Source organism: Hyposmocoma kahamanoa, unplaced genomic scaffold (assembly GCF_003589595.1).
Source record: "Hyposmocoma kahamanoa isolate Upper Pololo Valley unplaced genomic scaffold, ASM358959v1 63, whole genome shotgun sequence".
NCBI lineage: Eukaryota > Metazoa > Arthropoda > Insecta > Lepidoptera > Cosmopterigidae > Hyposmocoma > Hyposmocoma kahamanoa.
The window spans coordinates 11009055-11037004 of record NW_020653851.1 but is presented as its reverse complement, the minus strand read 5'-3'; the positions used below and the strand labels follow the sequence as shown (position 1 = coordinate 11037004).

At 35.0% G+C, this 27950-nt stretch overlaps 1 protein-coding gene across 1 annotated transcript; it reads left to right on the top strand.

The window, feature by feature from the left end:
- Positions 1–4895: 4895 nt before the first annotated feature.
- On the top strand, positions 4896–27271 carry LOC113230112. The gene is made up of 11 exons (XM_026463878.1): positions 4896–5158; positions 8155–8413; positions 8845–8999; positions 14344–14543; positions 14701–15226; positions 15604–15756; positions 19941–20137; positions 24430–24593; positions 25782–25985; positions 26273–26440; positions 26816–27271. The coding sequence occupies exons 2-11, from the start codon at positions 8317–8319 to the stop codon at positions 27253–27255; spliced, it is 2304 nt and encodes a 767-aa protein (XP_026319663.1). The 5' UTR covers positions 4896–5158; positions 8155–8316; the 3' UTR covers positions 27256–27271.
- Positions 27272–27950: the final 679 nt, after the last annotated feature.

The window sequence follows — 27950 nt, the reverse complement described above, 5'->3', positions numbered from 1 at the left end:
GTATTTGGTAACAAATGTGTGCGTGTAAGAGTCAGCTACGCTAGTTCTCGAAGAAATTGCTTTAAATGCAGTTTCCATATACTCCATGGTTAACCCTAATTATAGCAAGTTCAGAATGACTGGTTCAATATTCCACTAGTTATGAAACATGATGTCGATATCATTTAAATCTCACATCCCTGTCTGTAGATTGTCGACTTTTGCTTTTGTTCCAAGAAGTTTATGTTCATAGGATTCTTAGCTTTTATGTGACTAGTAATAATAAAACCTTATTAGATCCAAATAAGTTTCAATTTTTTTACCAAAATTTTTTTACGTAGACGGAAAAAGAAAGCGAGCTAGTGAGGTGAAATAGGATATTTTCGTTCTGATCTTAACTAATTATATAAAATATTACTCACTCTTTCGATTTACAACTACAAGGTAAAGGATTTTACTATAAAAAAAATTAAAAAACTTTATTTTTTTAAATAAAAAAAAAATCAAATTATTTGTTTCGGATCGCGTATATTTGTCATTTCAAAGTTGCTTAGGAACTCGATAGGTATAGTAAGTGCTAGAGTAGGCGTAGTATGTACGTGTCCCTATTAATAGCCAATCAATCTACTTGGATTTGTAAAGAGAAGAGCGTACCTACCTAATATTCTGTAATATTGAGTAACTGTGAACCTTTAGTATAATATATAACGACCGACGATGAACTTAAGTTCCAGAAACCATTCAGGAGCTAAGTCTCGGGTAATGTGAACCAGTCTAGCACGACTTTTCCAGCTCTTATACATTTCCTTATAATTAGTCTTTATTTTGAACGTACGTACGATACCATTTGAATGTAATCCACTAAAGTGAACAAATAATACATAATACTTGTTATGTTACTTAAAAAGAATTAATCCTTATTGTTGACCCTTTCGACCAGCATCATAAAATAATGTGTTTTTACATTTGGTCGGTTCGATTTCCAGATTGTTTTTATGATATTAAGTGACGGAACGAACAAGTCAAGCGCCTGGTGGTAAGCGACACGCCTATTCATAGCAATTGCAGTGCCACTTAGAACTTTAAATCGCAAAGATCTGAGGGGCAATGCCACTGCGCCCGTCAACTTGAGACATAGGTGGACAAGTTCCACGTGCCTGTAAATTTACCAGCACCTATACTCTTCTAACTATAACGCAGTAAGGCTCACATTACTGGTTGGCGGCAGAAATAGGTAAGGTGGCAGTACTTCCCTATACGAACTCTTTCACGAGGAGCCATACTGTCATTGACTTACAAATAAATGGACGACGGGTCTAATACAAAAACCACGAAAAAAATGTCCCAAGTCAACCTATTCGAAATTTAAATTGTAATGTCTTCGCAGTATCGCGCTGTCAGTAGAACAAATGAAGACTAAAGCGGAGTGTCGCGCTCTGTATACGATTTTAGCGCCTTAGAAGTGCGGACACTTTTTAGCGCGGACCCGACGTCCATATAATTGTAAGTCAATGCGATGCATACAACTTTTTAAAAATCTTTGAGTGCAATATTACATAAGTACTTTTAAAAATAAATTATTGTCTCGATTCTCGTATCAAAATATCCTATCTACAATATGTAAAGTACTTTCTCTCCGTGTATATGGGTGATATACGCAGTGCATTTGTAACAGTATTAATTCTTCGAAGTTTAAGTAGAATAACAGTGTTTGTTTTAAATCGTCATTGACAATATAATAAAAACGAATATAGACACATAATAGTTTTCTTCATTTGTATTACAAATATTTTAATATGATATATTTTCTAGACGAGTTGACTTTTATTGTATTACGTAAATGTTACAAGAACAAAAACGTCAGCGACGCGTGATTTGTTTTTTTTTTCACGTAAGTAGTTAAAACAATCTGCGTTGGTAGTTGGTATCCAATAGTGTATGCCTTATTCCAGTTTCAGAATAATCATTTTTTTCTAATTTGATGTCAGTTTGTAATGAAACTTTTTTGCGAGTAAAGCCAAGTAAACCACGACTAGCTGTGGCTCTTGAGGTTGCAGGTGGTGCTGTCAGAATCACATAACAATAATATAGAAGTGCTTAGTTTGCATGACACGTGCTCCAACATTATAGTACGTGAAGTTCCACATAGCTCAGTCCGCCATTTTTGCTGTGTAGGTACAGATCGTGTCAATTATCTCGCGCAAAACCTCGAAAATCGTAGAAAAATATCATATTTTGCTACTTTGGAGTGCAAAAATGATAGTCGCACTTGTAATATTATCTATGGTGGTGGTCGGTTTCATATCATCTTAAGTCTTATGTTTATCATAATATTTTCTTTGTTACAATAAACGAAAGTAAAGCTTATATCGTTGCAATATGGTCGCTTCTTTTTTGGAGAACTAAGTACACATCTCGAGTTCGTCGTTGTTCAGCTATTGACCGCTATGTGGCAGCACATCGAATGAAATTTCAAAATAAAACCAAAACGTCGTAACTTGCAATAATAAGTATTGAACTTTCTGCGATATGCCAACCGTGTAAAGTTCAAATTATATGAAGTGTCCAGAATTTGTTATTTCTTTTTAAATTGGAAACTACTACCACTACCAATCATTATCAAGATTTTATAGTGGTTCAAATTATGAATGTGTGAGTTTTCGCGGTTCTGATAGTAATCAAGGCCTAAGGCACTTGCTTTTTCTTCTGTGGTCAGAACGTACTTATTAAAAGAAAACCCTTCTTTTTAATTCTAATCAATTTTTTTGCGACTAGAACCGATTAATTCTCAATTTTTTCTCACTTTGTGGTGACACTGAGAACGAGATAACGGTCGAAAAAAGCATGTGAATTTAACCTAGATTTTAGTTATACAAAAAATAACTAGGAAACATATGTTATTAGTATGTGGGTCGAGGTATAAACAAAGGGAATTATACTCCTCTGTCTAATGTTTGTTTTGTACTAAGCGTCCATAGCACGTACAGTAACACAACTTATGTACCTACGTGTTTGTAACTATAGTCTCTCTATTAGTTTTGGTTTCTATCGTCAGCTTGTTTTGTAAATAAACATCTTGTTGATAAATATGTATGCATTGGTTAATTCATCGTAAATTCGATAAGTGAATTATTTTTTTTAACATTCTCGTGTGCTAACCATAATTAAAGGTTATTATTCCCGAAGCCAGAATAGACCAAAGAGGAGTGTTAGTTAATTGTACATTAAAAAAAGTGTAACTCCCGTAACTTCCCATGACTTACTTGACATTGGCAAAATTCTTCAAGAGAAGTCAGAAACTTAAAAATAGAATTAAATTAAAGACTGTTCAGTAATAAACTCAAGCTCTTTAAATTTTGGTGCATTTTTTGTCATATTTTCTTCGAGATCACACTTCCGGAATTCTCTGTCAATAAATGTTTAATATGTATTTAGTATGTAAACTTAGCTCAAAATACATTACAAATAAGCCTTTAAATGGAATATCCACATAATGTTGCGAAAGCTGTAGGATGAAATTGTATCTGTGAACGTGATGAAAATGGAGATTTTGGTTTTACAATTCAAAAATATAGACACATGTGGAATAGAGAACTTTGGTAAACTTTATTGGTTTTCCGTACAAGGACAAGAATAAATTATTTTAAATTTGTACTTTGTTTTGAAGATATAAGTTGAAAAAATTGGCATTATAGTTCTTATTGACAACTATAATGCCAATTTAGTTTTACTGTTAATAATTCTTTATTGTCATTTCGCCAAAACTGTATCTATGTGCAAATCTATTTGTACTACACAAATAGGTTTCATTTATTTTCAGACTGTGCAGCATTGTTATCATTGGTTTCATTTTCATCGCGTCATAGCCGCAGCTCGCTCAAACCATACCCCTGTCCCAAGGTGATATGAGTTTAAATCAACCTTCTTACGAGTAGTAAGGCTGATTTTACCCAATTTCTTTTTAATTTTTTTAGATGTGACGACTGGGTTTTCATGTTTATGACTGTTGCTGAGTACCTAAGTTTCTCGCAGTCATTAAGTAATTATTTCTAACCAGATTTGAACTGTCCTATCAGTTTTTATCTAAAAGTATTTGACACAGATAGTTAGAAGTGGGTTGGAATGTGCATGAGAATTGTCGATGGCCCCAGTGTAGGTGTGTGAGGTGGAGTCGAGTAGCTGGGGCTGGGACTAATTATTGTGCAAAGTCGATTTGCATTTGACCAGCTTTATTGTATTTGCTCTGTTACGCAGTTGGTGTACAGGTATTTTTGGGTCTATTGGTAAGTTAAGTCAAGTTTGATATGTTGATGTTCCTAGTTCTTAGTAGGTATTTAGTTTGTTTTAGTGGTATTGAAGAGGAGATTGTTTCAGTTATTAATTACATTAAAAACCATAGAGTCTTTTAATTTTAGAAGTTCTTGTTTTGAGAATTCATTTCCGTGAAAGCATTTCTGAACAATAGATCGAAAATAACCACTAAAATTGAAAACAATACGGCGATGTATTGTTTGTTATGGTTCTCATAGAGCACTACTTTACAATGTTCGAGAATTTATGAACGGCAGGATTAGAATTCTTGGTATGTGCGTTCGTAGATACGTTTATTGTAAAAGTAAGGAATACTTCGATACACGTAGTAATCTATAATCTAATAAATTCTCATAAAGCAAAGGTCATTAAAAAATGACGCGTGTGATACGTTTATAAATAAAAGTAAATAAAATTAGTGTGAATGTATGTATGTGGTAGGTCGCTCGGAAACACTGCATACGAATATAGAAAACGTGGGTTTCGTGCCTTTCACTGCGCGAGACATGACCAGTGGCGTTCATATTTTGCTGCTAGGGGTGTCGCTGCCGCTAACGCACTACCGCCGCAGTCGCCGTATGAATGGTGTAGGATAGTGTCAGTGTCACGGAAAACTTTCCTAGTAGCGGCTGCACACGCTCTGCGAAACGAAGCAACGCGCGCGATACTCGAAACTCTATGCAAGCGACCCCAAAGTGCTAAAAATTAAAAATATCACGCACAATAGACTATGGAAGTTGTTGACAAATAAAACCACTTTCATCGATACCGTCTGACGGCGATACTTTTTACGAGGACTGAACGATAAGATTTTTCTTTGCAGTGAAGTTTCACATTTTATGATAAGGGTTTTTGATTTGCAGTTGCGGTGAGTACGATTTTGATTAGTCGTCTTAGAATTTATCTTTTTAAGTTTGTGCTTCTTTAGTATTTATTTCCTTTAAAGTGATTTTTAAGTATTTTAAATATATTTCAAATATGCATGTTATAAAAGTGGAGCGAATTAAATTGTAGTTTTAATAAATTTTTGTTTTTAAAGTATATAGCTTCTGGTTAAAACTGGCTAAAAATAATAATGCTATTTTTTAGTTTAGTTTACTTTCAAAAGTACTATTTGAAACAACACGCGAAAATTTAAATTTGCAATAAATTAGGGCAGAGGTCTTACGAGTACGCTATTCTATGCCAACCGCAAGTTTTGCGCATAAAAATGTATCGCACTTCTGTAGTTGTCTAATTTAGATGTTATGTATATTACATAGGTATCGGAAATGAAACTATTTTTCCGGATTTAAATCGCGTATATTTGTTTTTTCAAATAAACCGACATTTCGGGCCCTTTACAGGTCCCATGGTCACGGTTGATATGTTCTAGTATGTTACGTTTTAATATGTTTTAGTTTATTCTAATTTCTATTAATAATTAATAATAAATGAAACTTAATAAAAATTCATTCAATAAAATAATTTGTTAAATTTAATGTAGCGTAAATTGGAATGTTTTCTTTGTAAAATTAAAAATAAGGTATTTAATTAATAACTATTGTAACTATAGTGAGAAAATAGGGTGGTTTGCATTAATATTAGACATAACTGGTTGAAGACTGTACCACCTCAGTCAACCGTGCGTGACCATGGGACCTGTAAAGGGCCCGAAACGTCAGTTTGTTTGAAAAAACAAATATAAGCGATTTAAATCCGGAAAAATAGTTTCATTTCCTATGTGTAACAATCGCGAAAACCTAAGAAGTCAATATTACATAGGTATCGTTGATCCTTTTTTTTGCAACAGTTGTATCCTATTTTTTGCAACAGTTGTCATTCACAACGTCGAGTTTAACGCTGAAATGATATAGAAATATTGAATAGCAACGGAGGTACTATTTGAATACATAAAATATTATATTCTAAGATCTAACGTTATCCTACATAACGTAGCTATATTTAGCGTCAATAGCAGTTGAACAGGTTGTAGTGATTTATATTTCTAACGACTTACGGGATAAAATAAGCTTAGAAGAAAATAAAATAAGAAGAGAGACCTCTTCTTAATCAATGCCGTTGTACTTTGTGTATGATATTATTATATTTTCTAGTAGAAATTATGATAATATGGCTTTAAGTAATTATATGGCGAAGCCTATGTCTAGCAGTGGACTGCAACAGGTTGACGCCGATGATGATCTAATTACAAATAATTTTCTTAAAATGCATTTAATTCGTTACTTTTGAATTTGCCGTTTCTACCAATTTGCTAATATATTCATTGTTTAGTTCATTAAATTGACAGTAGATTCGAATGACTTTTAAGGTGAAACAAAATCATTGTTGTTTTTGTTACAGTCAATCAAATCAAAGTATGACATTTAGTGACATGACGCACGCTACACAGCTCAATTTTGTAGCTTAAATTTGGAAATACAATTAAGGAAAAGGTTATTACGCAACAAACTTACACTCTATGGAATGGTAATTAAAAGCCCTAAACAATGTTATCTTTTGCAATTGGTAGAAACCGTAATACCAGAAATAACATCGTACGTAAAATCAGCAATCACACAGTATTTTTCCTTCCCAAGAATTATTCGTTCCCTGAGAAAGATTTTACAACTTGCGAAATAAAAAGATATCGAGCTTGAATGAATGGTGTTAACTTAATAGTTAGGTAATGTTAACCAAACGTGATTATTTATTTAAAGTCTAGAGTTTTCATCATACGCTTAAAATGCTTTACTTGCTTGGTTGAATATTAAAATCACGTTTCTTGATGTATTAAATAGAATAAAACACTAAGTAGTTTCGACCATTTGACAATATTATACATAGTAATTTAAACAAATGCATTGGAATGAGAATTCATCTTGCTGTATTTAAGTGACTTTTGATTCTTTTTATTCTTGTTGACTACAATGCATAGTTGTTTTTGCATTCCCAGTATTGCTTATTTAACATCTTCGACTTGTTCCTATTGATATGTTATGGTATAGTTATAGTTAAAGTGATTATGAAACACGACGTCGACTCCGGCATGATCGTGAGGTACCGACGATTGGCAGTCGTTTGGAAAGCTTTGAATAAATTGTATCTCTGACGCAATGTTACCGGGCCATCAGAAATTGACTTATCTGATGTTGCAGTTGCATAAACTATCACTTAGTATTGGAGCTGAATAGTAATCATAACTGTACCTAATGGTCTCCCTACCAGCGTATGCAGACACTTCATAACAATATTGTACATTGATACTTCTTTCCATACTTTATAGGCAATGAAATAGTATAAGATCCCGCTTGAATCCTGCTATTTTATATCTATAAGCTGGTTATCGCGCTCACCTGTCTCCTGTATAGTCAGGATCAACGATGAACTGGTCAGTTACGTCTGTACTAATCTAACCTATTTTATTCGGAAAAGTATTAGTCAGGAAGTCAATGTGTCATATATGTATAATCCTTGTCTCGTTGTTGTAGACGATTGCTTTTAGTATCGCTTGTGTTATGACCTGCAGGTATTGTGCCTAACATTGGCAGTGCAGTCTGACACATTGTTTGCCTATATAATCCGCTACTTACACACGTCAAATACTAATTATTTGTTATTAAAGCTTGGAAAACATTTTACTGTATTAAAAGTACGGTAACTTCCACAGGTTCATGAATACATCAAGCAGATCGAACCTAACACCTGATTGTCTATTAATTTTGGTTTAAATAGATTGTATGTCAAGGATAATTTTTTGGCGATATCGCACAAGTATTGTACATTTGTTTTGTAGTTAGAATCATTGATTGGTGGTTTTTTATATTACAGGCTACTCACTTGTACTGAACTATTATTAGATTTTACTCTGTTTTATTGTTTCAGACTAAGACTACGTTTTTCATGTATGAAGTACATCAGGCAACAAGTATAAATGAAGGAGGTCGGGTGATTAGGAACTATCCCATGTGGGACTTGAACCTTGTGTGGAACACGATCGATAGTTGATAAGGTTATATAATATAAGGGAACGTAAAATATATCAAAATGCAGTTCATACGATCCTTTTTTAAACGGATCACTGATGATCTCAAACAGAAGAAACTTATACCACTCAAGATATTATTTTTCGTGCATGCATCTAGTAAGTATTTTTTTTACAAACATTGTAAGTGCTGTATAAAATAGGAAAGATGCTCTTTTTTATGATACCGAGTGACAGAACGAAGAAGTCGTGGGCCTGCTGGTAAGCGACATGCTTGTCTAGAACGGTTACAGTGCCAATCAGAGCTTTAAAACGCAAGATCTGAGGGGCACTACCACTGCGCCCGTCACCCTGAGACGTAAGTTGACAAGTGCCATGTGCCTGTAATTTTACAACCCTTCAAAACCGAAAGTCGTCTCTGGACGAACTCTTTCACAAAGAACTCTACAACTTCTACTTTTACCTTTTTATTCTTTTTAGATATATTTTTTTGGTAACAAATATAGTGCGCCAACCATGGGACCAGGGGTAGTACTTAATTGACGTACTGGGATATCCATTGGTTTCACTAATCTACGGATTATTTTCAGCTTTATTCGTGTTGTACCCCTACCTGACAATTCATATGCGAGAATTAGGCATCAACGTGGAGGAGACTGCGATCATGTCGGCCGTCACTCCGGTGGTGTCGATCGTGATGCCTCCACTGGCCGGCATGCTGGCGGACAAAATTGGCAATTTCAGGGTCAGTTACTTTGTTTTTTCAACGTGTTATTCTTAAATTCTTGCAATTTTATTTAACCATTCAATTACTTCTTTCAAATGATAAACGCAAATATTCTAATGTTTAATTCAGACGGCCGCGTATACAAACGTAAAGAATTACTTAGTATGCCTAATGTAGTATACGTAAATATAGCGACATTTGTTATTTCGTTTTCACGTGCATATTGTAATTAAACACGAGAGCCTACTCGATTGTACAGTTGAATAATATGTAGGCATGCTCAAGGATTGCATTTAGGATATCGAGTCGCAATTGTATGCTACGCTTGGATGTCAATGAGGTCAAACGTAGAAGGCTGGTGTTGTATCAGGAAGCAGATTCTGTAAATATTGGGTCTATTTGTTAACATTCCTCCGTATCTAAGAAGCATTTTGCTTTGTGTTTACTATCTATGCATTGGGTGACCGTCGTAGATTAAATTGAGCGAGTTAATATCGTTAATACACATTGTCCGAAACGCGAATTACAGTCAATTCTGGATACAATAACCTTTACCTTGCATTGTAGTAGCGGCATTGCGGACGTTCAGGCCTGATACTTACTGTTAGGGTTGGTATATATATATATCTTTCCATTGTGAAGCTTCCGGTACATGCCAATTTAGGTTGCCAAGATATTCTTTGAAAATAGACATAGGCATAATATGACGCATGTTTTTAACTCTACTTGTTTATTTATAAACCTTCTTGCGAAGTGCAATTGAAATTCTGTCATTTGACTACCGGCGGCGATTATATTTATGTTGAATTTAAGTTGGTGTATTATAGAGTTCCCCACGTGAGCCCGTAATTGCATGTCCCATATACGGGCGAAGTGGTGTGCGTACGTCACACTTAGCCCGGACCGGAAGTGCTGCTGACTAAATGAACATTGCTTCCAAACATGGACTGGCACGTGATCACTCAGCAACTGCGTGAAGATGTTCGATTGCCCCCCATTTCCTAAGGCACTAGCCTTACAGAGAACCGGATAAAGTCCCTGCAAACGGGCTGATCAGGGGTTAAAACCTGACTTAGATGGTCCCTGTGCGGGTTCGCTCGCACAGGTCGTAGTGCCTTTCCCGCATAACCAAGAGGTTGATAGGGAGGGGCACTATAAACAAAACTTATGTAGAAAGGTATGGGATTGACCCTCAATAACTTATACTAACTTAATATTGAACGAGTTAAACATTGCCTGTGTCTTAATTTGCGTGAGCGTGTGTGTGTGTGTTACATGTATACATACATACTGATACTTTTTGAATTTCTTATTTCTGTTACTCTTCGTGTATGAGCAATTAGCAACTTAGTTGTTGGCCACAGTTAGTTCTACTTAAATAGTCTTTATTTCATACGTAAGCAAATTACACTTGAAATCGTTACATTGATTCAACTCTACTATTCATTCGTTAAGGCAGATTCCCCTAAGAAGAGTAAGAAACTCTAGGGCACATGTTCCCAAACTTTTTGGCTCACCACCCACTTAGCAAGATAAAAGAATTTCAACGCCCATCACCACAAGAAATAATAAAAAACACGTATTTTTTATATTAACTTAACACAAAAACTCACAAGGAAAAAAATACATATATATTTAGTGTAGTTTATGCAGATATTTCAGGTATTTAGTAAAATTACATAGCATCAATTAAATAGCATCAGCCTTTCATGATATATGAAATAAACTATTTACGAACAGGCGAAGAAAAGGTGATAAAACCTTTTCCACCAAAACAAGGAACGATACTGAATATGAAGAGGTTGTATGGTGGAACATTTACCTACCCAAATAAATGGCGGAAAATTTGTTTAAAAAAAAATACGAATATATTTACAATTTTAATTTCGCTATAATTTCGTTCCGGTAGAGGTACATAATTTTTTTTAATAAAGGGTACTAAATAGTACAATTTATGTATATTTTTTTGATACTAAATTTGCCAGGATCCCTTAAGGTACACCCGCCATTCTGACTCTCACCTCCTACCGCCCCACTAGGACAATTCAGCGCCCCAGTTAGGGGCAGTAGAGACCACTTTGGGAAACTATGTTCTAGGAGTTGTTCCTTATAAATAAATATTTGTAATATTGATTGCATTTAATATCATGTTTTACTACCACGACATTTATTTATTTTTTGTGACATTACTCCACTAGTTTGTTATAATTACTAATATAATGAACGAACACAAAGAAAAATTCATTGATCTAACAGGACTCGAAACTGTGTAATGCCAATCTAGGGCACTTGCATACATTTATCATTTACAATATCTATTTAAAATAAAATAGATCAAGGAAACATGGAAGAATACAAAATATCAACATTAATTGTACAAACTACATGTATAACAATGGCGAAAACCAGCAAACTCGATAAGTTTTATTTCTATTAAAGATACAAATATTTTTAAACATTTAGTACTTGTTTACTGTACCATCTTATAAATCACGTGTACTTATTGCAGATAACTTACAAGGAATGTTATAACTTTATTTTTACAAAGTTAAATTAACTAGCTGATAAAATAAGCTAGGTACATTACTCAAGCTTAACATTTAAGATTTAAATTCAACTCTATATTGCTTACAAAACGATCCAAAATGTAAAGCTAGACGTGCTCTTGGCTGTACTTAGATCTATAATTATACGTTGATTTCACAACAGAAGTCATTGTTAGTCGTGTGTAAATAAGAAAACAAAAGGATTTGTTGCTTTGATGAGCCTACTACAATAAGAATGGTGGTTATTGATCACTTGCTCAAATGCTTATTGAATAAATTATTGAATTCCTACTGACCTTGTAAAATATAGCAATTCCTGACACCGGTATTTTTGTAAAGTATTGTGGTTCTATTGCCAACTTCACCCTTACGCAAACTCCACAGGTTCTACCTCTGGGGGTAAAGTGTAAAAAAGTGTAAAGGGGTAAAGGTGTCAATACAAATGTTTAGATAGCTTAGATGCATAAACAATAAAAAAAATATTAATATTAAGCTCGGACACAAACTTTTATATATGGTCTCGAATCCTTGGTGCTTACGGTACCGTCGTTGTTTCCGATTTTCAACGCAAAAAGCAACGTATGTGATGTTGTCTAATATTACTTTGTATTTTTTTTTCGGCATTTTAACACCGTAAGCGTGACGTTGTGAGAGACTTATGAAGCTTTTCACTTAGCCTAAATAATATTTTAAATACCGGTTTTGTTCAGCGAAAGGTTGCAATGGCTCTTAGGGTACACTTTCTAAGTTTCAAGATAGAGTCGGGAGTATACTTGAAATCCATCCATCCAGAGCTTGAAATCGGAAGGATCTGAGGGGCATTGCCACTGCATTGATATAAGTTGACAAGTCCTATGTGCCTGTAAGTTCACCAGCACCCTTATCCTTCAAAACCGGTACACAGTAATGATGACATTACTGCTTGGCGGCAGAAATAGGTAAGGTGGCAGTACTTCCCTGGACGAACTCTTTCACAAGGAGCTCTACTGCTACTTATAACCTCGTCTAAGGAAGCAATGCAAGTAAAGTCAACAATAGCTCCCTCTAAAATTTCGAAATTACTGTATTGTATTTTGTTCTATATCTTTGATTTGTAACTAGCAATTACTTTACTAAGTTAATGTATTTAGAAGAAATTTTTTGTATTTGTAAGTAAATCATGTGTGACTATTATTTTTGTCTTTTATCATTTGTATAATCATTCCGAGATTTGAGATGGAGGAATTATCTCCTTTAGATTTCGCTTCATAAAAATATATGAATATGTCATAAAGTATGATAGTAAAAACATCATGACATTCAATAATAAAAAAAATTGTATATTACTTGAGTTCGGATAATTATACTGTGCCTATTTCGATCTCTGGTTATAAGAGTGTTTGCCTTAGTCTGTTACTGTGACAAATACATTAATGAGCACGATAAAGGGAAAGTAGGTACGCCCTTTCACTAAGTCGTCTGTAAATGCTGGCCTTTTAAATTTAGTTTCACGCTTTATTAAAATTGATTTTTCTTATTAAAGACTTTTGTACAATTTTATATAATTAACCATTTGTACACAAAGAACCTACCGTAGCCAACCTTCTTCGCATATAAGGAAAAGCCATTAAGCATTGTCATCAAACACCATGCCTAAATCGTTTTATATCAACACCATTGTGACGTTTCTTATAACTTAATAAGTTTGACGTGGGAACAATTACCCATTGTAGTGACACACGGCAGAGCCATTTTTCCGCCTATGAACGCCAATGACCACGTTCCGGTATACACAGTCGAACATCTCTATTCTTGTATCATATTCTAATGTCAACCCACAATTACTCTATGTTGATGACAATGTGTGCAATTTTGCCGATCACAACATGTTTAGATGCGTCATCCTGTTTTCCTTCGGTAACTATAATTTGCTAATTACGAATGATGTTTCATTTTCAGGATAGATGCATGTGTCGTTTATAAGTTGTTTAGTTACTTTGTGTTTGATATGAAATAATTTTAATACATAACCAATTTTTTATAAGTACATAGATATACATCAGCAGGTTTAACGAGTCGCAAATGTGTGTACGTTAGAAAATAATACTGTGACATTTTATTTGGATAATAAATACATAGATAGAATATACATTAAATGTGTTAATAGTTTTAATAAAATGTGTTTGCTTCTTTAAGCCATAAGGCTTTTAATACTTTCTTACCATTATGACCTGCTTTTTGGATCTGATTTCTGAATTTTTTTTAATAGTTTTATTAAAATTCACAAAGGCTTAGCTCTGTTTAAGAACTTAGTTATACAGTTGGTTGTATTTATATGTTTTTCACCTCATTAGCTCGGAAAGGCTTTCTTTCTCATTAGAAATCTGCGCGCAAAAGCGTTTTTTTCACGCTAGCCTGGAAAAGTTTTTGAGATTCGAAGTTGACGATGAACTGTCGTGCACCTAACTTTTTTTTTCGATGAAAAAAAACGTTCTACTACGCTATTTATCGTACACTATATAAGTAATATAAATTCGTTGGCATATTTTATTTTTATTATTGTTGATATTAAATTGACAACGATAAGTAATTTTGTTTATTTAAACTGATTTATTGTAGTTCAACTGTGTTCCTTTCATTTACCGTTTTTCTCGCCGAGGTGAAAAGTTGTGTGTTTCGCTCGGCAGCAAAGTTTTGCGTCTCGTGTCTTGAAACTCTCGCTACGCTCAGGATTCTGTTTTTGAATCGTTTGTTCAAGTTTCAATACAAGCACTCGCGTCAAACAATAACTTTGCAGCCTTGCATAACAAACAACAATTGTTATTATTGATGTGCAGTGTCTTTTGGCGCTGTCATCCGTCCTTGGCGGAGCATCAGCGCTTCTCCTGCTGGCAGTGCCAGTAGGTCGAATCACCGTCACCTTTCCGCCTTTGGCCGAGCTCATGGTCACGTGCAACAACACCGGCCTGCAGTTACGACATATGAAGGACTACCCTTGCATACCTCTGCACCCGTACTCTTATGATATTAACCTATCGTAAGTTAACCTGCACTGTTCTTTAGTTAAGTACGAAATTTACGAACTTGATTATTAAAGAAGAATAAGCGGCAAATTGCGAGGCAATTTTTTAATGATGTTAAAAGCCCACTTTACGAGGACGAATCATTATTCAATAATTTATTTTTGATTGTAGGATATTATCATGTGGATTTGTCTGTGAAATGCCGGACGCCATTACTACGGAGGACGTAGAAGAAATAATACACGGACATTCGTATGATATCCATTTAGAGTCGCCTATTGAATCTCAACGGTTGGTATATAGGCATACAGTATCATCACTATTCCCGCGTAACATGGCTCCTAAGAAGGATCAGAGTACTTCACGCATAATGACCAACGATCCGTACTTCAATACAACGGTATCAATAATTTCTGATAGCGAAATATTCTTTCCTGCCCCTCATTTGTACAAAATCGATTGTTCTTACGATTCGAGCAATGGATCGTGCTTATTTGGAAATGGCGACGTGATAAATCAAGCTGAAGAATTTAACGACGATACGATATTTCGACTGAGGATATCGCATGACGCTCAAAAAGCGCCAGTCGATGTCAGGAGCTACTGGGTTAGATCGATATCTACAGGCAATTCAACCAAAGTCGGTGACGATTTCGATGGAATTGACAGCGTTATGTGCCAAGATAGTTTTCTGGAGGTGAGGTTTATTCTTATTATTGTAACAAATTTTGCCGAAAATCAGAAGATTTCTGACGTACCATAATATACGTTCATGACTAAGTTGTATTAAACGTAATATATCCCGCATTGTATTGCCGCGAAGTTCCTTTTGAGTTCTCTTTTATAATGTGCCAGACAACCGAGAGTACGGAAAAATTCATTCGGGCACTACCCAGAACACCCAGGCCAGGACCAATTTAGTAAAGTTAATTTTTCAAATTGGTCCACTTTGAATTGAACCCGGGACCTCCTCACCCGGCGTCTACTGTGCATGTGTATTACATTAATTGGTTATGATTATGTATTTACAACTATTCTGCTTATTGTAAAGTAAAATTGTTTTTTATCCACTAGACGGGCGAAGGTGTAAGGATACAAGCGGGTCAACGGCGCCTGTCGCAGTGCTCAGCTGCGTGCGCAGCCACAGTCCCGCGGAGGAGTCTCTGTGACAACCAACAGCAGCAAATTGAAATAGATCCAGCCTTCACATTTTGGGCATACCTTGCTGTAAGTATCGTTTAAATTGTATGCGGTTGTCTAAGCACAAAAGCTTCTTTGACTTTGGAGCTACTTAGGCTTTTCTCCTTATAAGAGCTTTTTTAAATAAAAGTAAAAACGGCTTTACTTGACATGACAATAATTGTAGGAAATTACATAATTTCTTCATAACAGAAAGAGCTATTGGTACTCGTGAAGACACTACAGAGAAAATTATTTCAGATAAGTAGTACCAAATAGCTTTTGGTACTACTTATCTGAAATATGGTTTAATTTTGCTTAGTTCTAGAAAAAATAAAAACCATTATAAGATAACAGATGATTGTGTTAAGACTTCCAATAATTGCGATCTAAACAGAATGTTTTTAAACCTTGTCAAATACGATTAGCAGTCAAAAAAATCAAGATCGAGAAAGCCCAATGTTAGTTTTTTAACAAGGATAATGTTACAAAGTTTAACGAAGTTGAAAGCAGCTCATGATTACCCTATTCTGAGCAGGGACCATTCGAGGGGAGCACGTGGTATGTTAATGTAAACGCATGCAGATTGAGCGACGGATCCGTTGATGGAAAGATTGTCGTCTCATCGCCGTTAACTGGGTAATGACGGAGTGGTAATGGCAAACTTGATACAGCGACCGGCCTCACATGCCGATCCAATGCCATCGTTCTCTCGCTTCTCCACACTCCTAATAATATGTTACGCCTCCAGTACGTATCATGTGAAAAAAAGAATCAATGATTAGATATAGTACATACCTTAAGATGAAGCAAACTTTTTCATGTTTTAGGATTAAGTAAGAATCATGCGGTTTATGAAATATGATATGTAGTATGAATGAGTCTACAAAAATGTAAAATTGGAGTCCGTCCGATTTTCCGATCAATTCACACTTTTTTTTATTGATGAGAAAACTCAACGACTAAAGTATTTTTAACGATGATTACATAAATAGAATTTAAGTAGTATTTATAACAGATAGGCCGCAATTACTTCTTACTCTTTTGACGGTATGATTGATACACATGATTAAATATAGAAGTACATTTTTGGTAGTGATTTGCGAAAGTAAATGTATTAATAATTCAAATTAACTTCAATTTTAAGGCTATGATTTTTAAGTTGCTAACATGTAATTTTCCTTTTAATACCTATTGTTTGGACTTGCCCACATCGACGACAATATCATAGTATAATAAGACAAGTAGTTTTTTAGTAGCAGTAGAGCTCCTTGTGAAAGAGTTCATCCAGGGAAGTACTGCCACCTTACCTATTTCTGCAGCCAAGCAGTAACGTCAGCAATACTGCGTGCCGATTTGGACGGGTAAGAGTGCTGATGATATTACTGGCACATGGGACTTGTCAACTTATGTCTCAGGGGGTCTGGCACAGTGGCAGTGCCCCTAAGATTTTTGCGATGAAAGATCTAAGTGGCACTGCAATTGTTATGGATCCCGTCACTTGGTATTTATAAAAAAAAGTAGTGCTAATCACGCATGTTCGACGCGTCAATGCTTGCGCTCACTCGGAGCGTACGGTTGTCACATTATTATTTTAGTTGTACTTGTACGTATAACTTGTAAACGTAATTTGAAAAAGATATGACGTTAATCACAGTATTTTCGTGCTATATTGCTAAATGCAGTCCTTAGGCATTGATATTTTTATACCAGCATCGCGAATTGGTATCTCGATTATGGGTTTCAGATACTCTTGTACAAACAACCATAAACACGATAATAAACATGTCTAATATTTGATGACATTTTTTGAATACCAAGCGAACCCTTCAATTTTATAATGAAATGGTGCGTGAGACGACCCGTTCTATGCAACGCGAGTACAACGCGAATTATTTTATATGCGAATGTGTGCGTCAGTCGTCCGCACAAGCCGAGCTGCTACGTTCTATGGATTATACAACTCATTTTATTGTATTATGATTGTGTTAATAATTCATATCGTATCGGATTTGCCAATCAGCGTAAGTTAGTGGCCGATTACAATAAAGGAACGGTACGTCGCGTCGTGTGGGGAGGCTTCTTTCGTGTGGGGTACACAGTGTTGTGTTGTAATTTTTATTTATTTTTAAATTCTTTTAACCTATCTGAAATCATATTCAATACGGAAATAGTTACTATAATTTATACTTACAACAGGACTACTTTTACATTTACATATACATTTTGGTCTACACCATATCTAATTGGAATGTTGTAAAATGCTAATTATTTTTTGACCACAATTTTGCTGCATAGCAAATCTTGCATTTACAAGCTCCGAACACTTAATGTTACATAAATTATTTCATAATAAACGCGCTACTTAGCCTTGTCCCCATTTTGAGCTTATTGTTAGTCATGTTCAAATCCACACGAGTACAAGAATTAAATTCTATGTATAAGCATCAATAATTTAGAATGGCAAAGCTGTTTGTTTTGCAATTGTTAGAAGTTGTGCTTGTACTCCTATTACATTTAGCGTAAGTCAGGATGTGCCATAATATATTTTTATAATAATCTGTCCTACACAATGTAAATATATTATAATATAATATAGACTTGCAGAAATCACGTCAAGCCCTGGCTTATTATTTGGTATGTCTAGCAGTGACGAGGTGTCCATAATTTTTAAAGAAACATTATCTTGGTTTGTAGTATAACATCTATAGCACTTATTTAAAATGTAGACTCTAGAATTAATTAATATTATAGTGAATTGTGAGTTAATTTTAGTGTCGAGCTTGTTAGCTCATCGCTAGGTTGTTAAACCACTAAATTTTTACCTAGCAATAAAGAAGAGTTGTTTTTTGTAAAATTATTCTTGAAATTGAATAAATAAATAAAAAAATATATAACTCGATTCTCACCGGCTTGCCTAAAATTTTCCACGTATGTATTACCAAAATATTGTACTAAACAACACGTATACCCCTCCTTTTAAAAAACTTATGTTCAAAATATTCAATAATACGGGGTATGATAGATCTCTGCCTCTCTGCCAATCACAGGGCGCGGTCTACCACGCAAGCCGGTCGGACCCCGGCTTGTATTTCATTAATGAAACCTAGACGCACATATCAAAATACACACATTTGCAAAAGTCCGCAGTAAAATCATAGACCTAATAATGGCGGCTGAAAACTCCAAAACCATCGGGTTATATATAATATCTTGTGTGCTCATAAGTGTTGCGTTTAAGTGTCACAAGGCGCCTTTTGTATAATAATAATAATAATAACGCACACACTCAACATAGCCCCGCATTAGGGAAACCCCGTGTCGCGGGTGCCATAGACACACACGGAAGAAGTTTTTTAACGGAAGAAGTTTTTGTTAAGGTAGATTTTGTTTATGTTGGTCCGGCTTTACTAGCGATTATATTCACACCTCGCCACTGATGTCTAGTTCGTGATATTCGTACTTTTTTATAATATCAAGTGACGGGACAAACAAGTCGTGCGCCTGATGGTAAGTTACACGCCTGTCCATAATAATTGCAGTGCCACTCAGAGATTAAATCGCTACGATCTGAGTCCCATACACATACACATTATGGTATTATAAAAAAAACTACACATACGCCTATTTCAGCATTAATGCTCTATGTATAAAATATATTGAAAGCATAGGCTTAAAATTCGCGGAGAAATACACAGCGGTAAATCCGTTATTAATATTAATCTAACGGGAGGTCTCAATAATTTTCGAAACAGTTTTTCGTAAGTACTGATGCCAGATCATTGCCGGATTTATCACCAATCCATTTCCACAAAACATTGTTATGATACGAATATTATGATTTATGACATACCATTCATTTATTAGTTAGGTAAAGGCCTCTCTCAGTGTAGAAGATGTGGTAGAAGACGTAAGACGTCGGAACTATTCCGATCAAGCGTAATCCCCGTGTTGTGTAAACCATTTATTTACCACACACAGTAATACGTAATGTACTTTTTGATTTACGGGTAATACACTTCTAAATACCATAAGTTATTATGGTAGACAAAGCCTCAGAAACTTATTTGCTTTCGATTATTATGTAGGACAAAACACATAGTACTTATAGCAAGTACATAAAATGCCACTAAAAAGTGGAAAACCTACATGAGTACTAACGTGACAAACAGAGTTAAATTTATGAGGCGTGATCGGTATCCCCACAATTAAAAAAAGTATTAATTTCCCAGGTGCGTGTATTTATCGGAATTATCGGAGGTACAGCGTTCGCAATGTTCGAAGGGGCTGTCATTGCAATCGTGAGAGAGCAAAGAGCTGACTACGGTCTTCAGCGAGTTTACGGCAGCATTGGTGGCATGATTTCCTCGCCACTTTCCGGTCTATTGATTGACTATGCAAGTAGGGGGAAGGGATACACGGATTTTAGGTAAGAACGATGCTCATTGTGGAAATGAAACTCTTTCTCGGATTTCAATCGCGTCAATTTGCACAAACCGACTGTTTTTAAAAGCCGTGGTAGCCCAATGGCCGTGGGTTCCAATCAGGGCTCGCATCTCAGAGTTTGGAATTTACGTATGAAATTTAATTTGAAATTAACCGAGCTTTTTAGTAAAGGATAACATTTTGATGAAATAGATTTCATCACGTCGAAGAATGTTTACAACCCTTGGAAAACGTGTGAAGTCCCCAATGCGCATTGGGCCAACGTGGTGGACCATGACCTAATTCTGAGATGAGACCCGTGCCTAGCAGGGGATGATGATGGTGAATGATTTTTAGATCCGAAAAAATAGTTACATTTCCAATGTATAACAATAATGAAAACCTAAGAACTCGAAACGATGCTCATTGTTCAATTGTTCTATACGGAGGATTAGCTCAACGCTTTCACAAGTTGTTAGTAAACATCCGAAGTTGAGCATTTTAATTTTGTGTGTATCGCTATATGTCATGTTAATACGAGTAGTACTTTATGCAATCGTTGCATAATGAGATAGGCAACAGGTACGAAATTTTCTATGTACAGAACTTTAGTGAAATTCATATCGAGTTCTTAGGTTTTCGCGATTGTTACACATAGGAAATGAAACTATTTTTCCGGATTTAAATCGCGTATATTTGTTTTTTCAAACAAACCGACGTTTCGGGCCCTTTACAAGTCGTCGGTTTCTCATGTCGGTTTGTTTGAAAGAACAAATATACGCGATTTAAAGCCGGAAAAATAGTTTCATTTCCTGTTGTGAAATTTTTCAGCTCAGTGGCGAGTACCATGGACAATATAACTTTGATTCAGAACTAAAAAGCGCCTTTACGATATGGTGGATCTAGGTGCGCGGGTTGCAGATTTGAGTAGCAACCAGCAAAATTTATACAATATCAGAAATAAATCACTACAACTTAAAAATTATGCTGAAGTTACTAGCTAAGTTAATGTTTACGATTTAGACAGAAGAATCGAACCCGGCTTCTGTACGATGTTATTATTTTGTAATATATATCGCCTAAATTCGATAACCTTGTATGTTTACTTTTAGTTTTTCGGAGTGCATAACATTTAAGTATAGAAAATATTATTTTTGATGTTCTTAAAATCTCGTACCTATTATTTAGGCCACGAGGTTTTGCCGAGTGACTACACAATAAGGGTTCCTGAAGGCGAGTACCGTGTTTTAGGAACCCTCATTATGCAACGATTGCATAAAATACTTAATAATATTATATTAGTACAATTAATGTGTTATATTCCCTTTAAAGATCTTGTTTGGAATACTTCCTTGTCTTATTAAATGAACAGATGTACCTAGATTTATGCTAGTGGGATAGTGCCCGAAAATTCGTTCTCATTACAACAAGTAGGTACGCACAATGGATGCTCCGAACCGGAACGTTTTCTATATGCGTTTGATTAGTTGTCCGTGTTCATCTGGATTGAGGCTGTAAATAAACATTATCTACTTCAAAAGAGCGTTGAAGCGCGATCGTTACCTTACTCACCTTGGACATTTTACACACCTAATGATGTGATCGATGATATTACTTGTACATCCTACATAAAACTCAACTGGTAAACTAAACAGCACCGACGCTAATTTGTCATTAATAATTTATGAAACTTAAAAAGTTTTTGCGAAAATACCGCAATTTGTCGATGATTAATTTTTGATTTAAAGCTTACATTCTCGATATGTGGGTTAGCGATATGTACTTAGCGGCTATTTTGCTTATCCTAGGTAATATATGACATAGATAATAGTTTTCGCATTATTACATAAACCAGTAATGGCTCCATTATTGACAGTCGTGGCCAATTTATATGTGAGCCTCAAATAACATACATACGTGCCAGACTCAAGCTCACCGATTTCTGTTATTATATGAAATTACGTACACACCGATTGAATCGCATGTAACCATGTACGCCATAGATTTTACGTTCGAAGTAAAATATCATGTAATTGATAACCGTCCTTATATCTATGTCATTCGCGTGTTACAATAAGATTAGCCTGCGTCAGAAATTGATCTCATCGTTATAGCAATTGTTAAGAATTAGTGATATTGTTATTATTGGCCTAGAAATCTTCTAGATGATCATAACACCATCGTCGTCCACATTTCTACATTCCATCAGTACCAACGTGTACAAAATTCCAGTCAGATCGGACATTTCAAGTGAAAATCCAAATCCAGGACAAACACTCCTGTGTTACAATTTCATAATAATATGGTTTTGAAGAAAACTTACTTCAAAATTTGTCGATTTTTGTAGGTACTTACAAATTACAAAAATAATTATGATACAAAAAATAAAAATATTTATTAACATGACTTTAACAGGCAAATAAAACACCATTTATGTAGCTTTGCGGCTTTTCCAAAATGTGACCGTAATTTAAGAAAATCGAAAATTTCTTCAAAACTTTTATAATTTTTCTCAAATCTATTTGACAATTGATTTTCAATGCTACTAAGCATTTAAAATTATTTTTGGAATATATGCATAGTATTCGCACAAAAAAAAACCCAGCTGTTAATTCCGAGGGATATTGTTTTTGATCTATTTCAAAATTCATAACGTCTAAATTTTAGTGAAAGCTAAAATTTTAGAGATACCTACTTGCTATTAGATTTCAATAAAATCAATAAAATTTCTGTAATAAAATGTCGAATTTTGTTGAATGCCAGCTTAAACGTCGTTTTACAATCGTATAAATTTATCTGCTACTCTATGTATTTTAAGTAGATATTAAGTAGGTAATGTCTTACCTGGTGGTATTGTTTCATTTTCACGTGCGATTAAATCGTACTCCGTAAAGTACAAGTATACACCTGCGTCATAATTGTTTTCCCTATTTTGCATCATACTGAGTGTCGTTTTACTAGCCTTCCCTTGTACTCCATAAATGTAGATTGTCTATTTGATATCATCTAAATTACAACAATCATTAAGTTGAATCTCAGCACGATTTACATGTACCTACTTTTGCTTTTTATTATGTGTTCTTTGTCCCTATACGTAAACGAAAAATTTTTTAATCGTAATATTAAGTTTATTGAATATCACAATGTTTTACTAGCAAGATATTCAATTATTTTTTGTCAAATGACTCCTATTTACAAGTTCTTTAACCGACTTCAAGAAAGGAGGAGGTTCTCAATTCGACTGTATGTTTTTTTTTGTATGTATGTTTCGGGATAACTCCGGTATTTGTGAACAGATTTTCATGATTCTTTTTTTGTTTGAAAGGGTGTACTTCCATAGTGGTCCTATTTTATTTTGAAGAAAAACATCCACCTCTGAGGATGGCTATTCACGCATGAAGATTCTTTTTTATAAATAGCGCCTAACTTTAATTTAGGAGCAATTATTTTAATGGTTGATTTTGCGATTTCCCCAATTCAAGGCGTGTTTTCTCTCCATATACTTTGGGTCGTGAGAACCGATTTTTATTATCTCCAGTGTCAAGTCCTGTATAGTGGCGAACTAGGGGATATTTCAATAAAACTTAGCAAATAGACGTAATTCCATGTACCTACTTTTGAGGTCGGTTTTTTTAGTACTCTGTACTGAGATTATAATCGTTTGTTTTGTTGTGAGTCATATACGTCCTGCATACTTATCTGTAAAGATTTTGACATTTAAACGTAGTTGCAAAACTTTATTTCAGTTTCATGTTTAGCTGAGCATAAACTCACTCACGCAGACGCAGATCTTTATCGTAGATTAAGGACGACAGCCTAATTTGCTTCATTTGTTATGTACCTATCTTAAACAGTATTTCCTTATTTCAACACTGGTACTCTGACTTGTACATTGTTATCCCAACCTGTTAACGAGGACGTACTTACTTATTTCTCTATTATTTTGCACGTTTCGTTCACCTTACACGATTTACAAACTTAGTAAGAGTTAATTACGATAATAATGTATTTTATCCGGATTAATCATTCATACTTAAAGTGTGATAATTTGTGTTGTATAAGCATTATTGCATAATTATGTGCCAATATTATTAATATTATTACGCATTGTGTATGTGGTTATGTTTTTATTCATGTTTTGCCCACTTTCTCTTTCAAAACGTAATTGGAAGCAGGTTTACTGTATTATGTAATATTATTGTAAAAATGTTTAAGGTAGACCTAATACCATTTTGAGCATTGTTTCCCTTTTATGATAATCTTAGAATTAGAAATTAAATGAAGTCTATGTTTCAGACCCGCATTCTACTTATACGCGGTACTGAAAGTCGCTTCAGGAGTGCTTATGCTGAGTATTGACTTGGAATTCAAAAAGCCTGCTCAGAACCTCCTCGAAGATGTCATCTCGGTCTTCCGCAATATTGAGATTGTCGCTCTGTTTATTGCTTGTTTCATTATGGGTGAGTTATTTATACATAATATGTTTATGTCTGTTAGACTTTAAGAGTTATATTTACTCCTCTTTATAGTTCTATGATCTTTAAAAAGTCTTTGAATTGGAAATGAGACTATTTTTACACTATCATGTACTTATATTTGATTTTCTAAACAATCCAAACTACATAACAACTCGAAAAATCTTTAAAGTTTTTTAATGAGAAGACGCAATTTGCTTTATGCAAATTTGTAGACATTGTATACAATACAAGGTAAAATATTTGTACACAAGGTAAAATGTTGCGTTAAGCTTTACCTCTTTAACATATTTTACGTTTAGGAAATGAAACTATTTTTCCGGATTTAAATCGCGTATATTTGTTTTTTCAAACAAATCAACGTTTAGGGCCCTTTACAGGTCCCATATATGAAAAATAATTTCATTTCCTATGTGTAACAATCGCGAAAACCGGAGAACTCGATATATTTTACATTACTTTGTTATTATTATGGTTACAAAGATCGAACAAACACAAAGAAAATCCGTTCGATCGGACTGGACTCGAGTCAGCGTTTGTCGCATCAAAGTGGCTACCGCTTTGCCTTCGGATTCAGCCAGCAGATCTTACAATTTTTGTTTTGGTTTAAACACCTTTTTTACCGTAGCATCACGTGTGAGAAGAACTTATGAAAGTTTCTTCACTCGCCACGTACCTTCACAGCTATTAGAAGACGCTATATTATCGCTATATTAATTGTCACATTTTTATTATTTTTTTAATGATGCTAAGTGACGGGATAAACAAGTCACGCGTCTGGTGGGAAGCGACACACCTGTCGATAGCAGTTGCCGTGCCACTCAGAGCTTTAAACCGCAAAGGTCTGAGGGGCACTGCCACTGCGCTCGTCACTCTCAGACATAAATTAATAAGTCCCATAGTTTTATCAGCACCCAACCGTTCAAAACCAGAACGTGGTAATGCTCACATTACTGTTTGGCGGCAGAAATAGGTATGGTGGCAGTACTTCTCCGGATGAATTTTACAAGGAGCGCTACTGCTAGTGAATACCGTGAAAATAAAATAAAATTGTATTTGTTCAATCTTTGTATCAATCATAATAACTAACCAGCTATATAACTATATCTATAATAATATTGCACACTATTCTAAAGAGAGATAATTATATAACCACCTTTTACGTAATTCCAGGAACGGCCTGGGGCTACATAGAGAGCTTCCTCTTCTGGCTGCTGCAAGACCTGGGCGCGTCGCGCTCTTTGATGGGCATCACGATCACCGTTGGCGGGATAGCTGGTCTGCCGTTATTGGTGCTGTCTGGACCAATTATTAGAAGAGTCGGGCATGCTAATGTGCTCTTTATTGGATTCGTGTTTTACGCTATCCGACTGCTCGGTTGGTATTTAATTAACATAGGATGTCAATTAAATAATTTGCCGTTTCTTGCGATGTATACCATCTATGAGAATAACCGAGTTTAAAAATAATCGTAGTTAGACGTTTTCAACTTACTCTACGAACTTTTTGTCGATGCCTAATATTTATTTGTTATTGTACTCGCTGTACAGCTCATACAGCTCATACATAAATCCAACTTTTATTGTTTTAATCATAGAGGACCTCCGTGGCCCAACGGTTTGCACGGCGGGCACTCTGAATATTCTTTCCCATGTGGTTCCCAGGTTATTCCCTGATATACAACCCGTGGCTGTGCCTAATCTTTGAGGCGTTGGAGTCTGTGACGTCATCGTTGTCTTTCACTGCTGCCGTCACTTACGCCGCAAGACTTTCGTCTACTACCACCGATACCTCTGTTCAAGGCTTACTTGGTGGCCTGTACTATGGAGTTGGTTAGTAGTTATATCAGTTCGCAAGGTTCCCCTATTATGACATTTTCATTTGCCAATTGTTACATTTATTATTAACATTTTATTTTTGCCATAAAACTGAATATTGTTGGTATTTTGATGAATTTATGGTTTTTATATGATTGCTACTTTTTTAAATCACAATTTTTTTCTATTGATATGTGTTCTAATTATTTCATTTTGATTGATTTTTTATTTCATGAAATTGTAGTGAAGTGTTTTCAGTTATTTTAAATTTATAATATTTGACTTTGACTTGTTTTGTAAAAAGGCCAATAATCGAATTGAATCTTATAAAGAGCTTATATAAACTTGAGTTGTGATGTTAATGATTGACATTTAAATAATGAATTACAGGTAAGGGTGCCGGCAGCCTAATAGGCGGGTATTTGATGAAATTCTTCGGAACCAGGCCAACGTACCAAATATTTGCCACAGCAACTTTTATAACTGGCTGTATGTACTACTTATTTAATAAATTTTACCTTCACAAAAGAGCAGCCAGTGACGAAAATGATCTGTGTAAGAAGAAACCCAAGGAGTTAGACGTTGAATGCACGGAAACGGTCATCAGAGATGTGGATAAGTTGCCCGCGGTGCTAGATGGCACTAAGGTCGAAAGTGATAAAGAGGATTTGACAGTCACCAAATCCAAGAACGGAGATGTGAAACAACAAGCTAAGGTAGTACCAGACAATACTGATGGCGGCAGCGACTCAGGAGTAGACAACCCTGCATACAATGAAACAGAAATTTCGACAATTTCCAAGAAAGATGACAAACCCAGCGGACTGTAGTTGTAATGTTACAATGTGTATAATTAAAAAATTAAGTTATTTGTGCGATATACAAAGTAGATTATAATTAATAATTATGAGATTAATAACATGACATACCTTTTGTTGACAAACAGATGTATATAATAGATTTATTGTTATTTATAAAAATTATAATGGTTTGTCTTAAAAATATTCTCTTATTTTACCACGCGACGTGTGCGTTGAATGGGTTTATAATTTTCATTATCAATTGACTTACACGAATGAGTATAATTATACTCTCTGACGTATAATTATCGATAACTAAAATCTGAAAATTAATTTTATAAATCAGAGGTAGGTAGTAGATATTCTACTCGTGTAGTTTAGTGAAAGTAGAGCTCCTTGTTCTTACCTATTTCTGCCGCCAAGCAGTAATATGAGCATTACTGCGTTCCAGTTTTGGAAGGTAAGGGTAGCTGGTGAAATGACCATACGGGGGCTCGGTGTCATAAAGACTATATCTTCAAAATGACCTGATCAGCATAAGAACTAGATAGCAAAACGACCATCTCTGCAGAAAGACTATAACTTACAAAGACTTGGTAGCAAAACGACTAGATTTTGTTATTGTTTTATCAAAATACAGTTTGGTTAAACATTAACTGTCACAGCGCGACGGGTGCGGTGCCAATGTTTCTGAGATGTTTGCAATTTAAAGCTCTGAGTGGCGC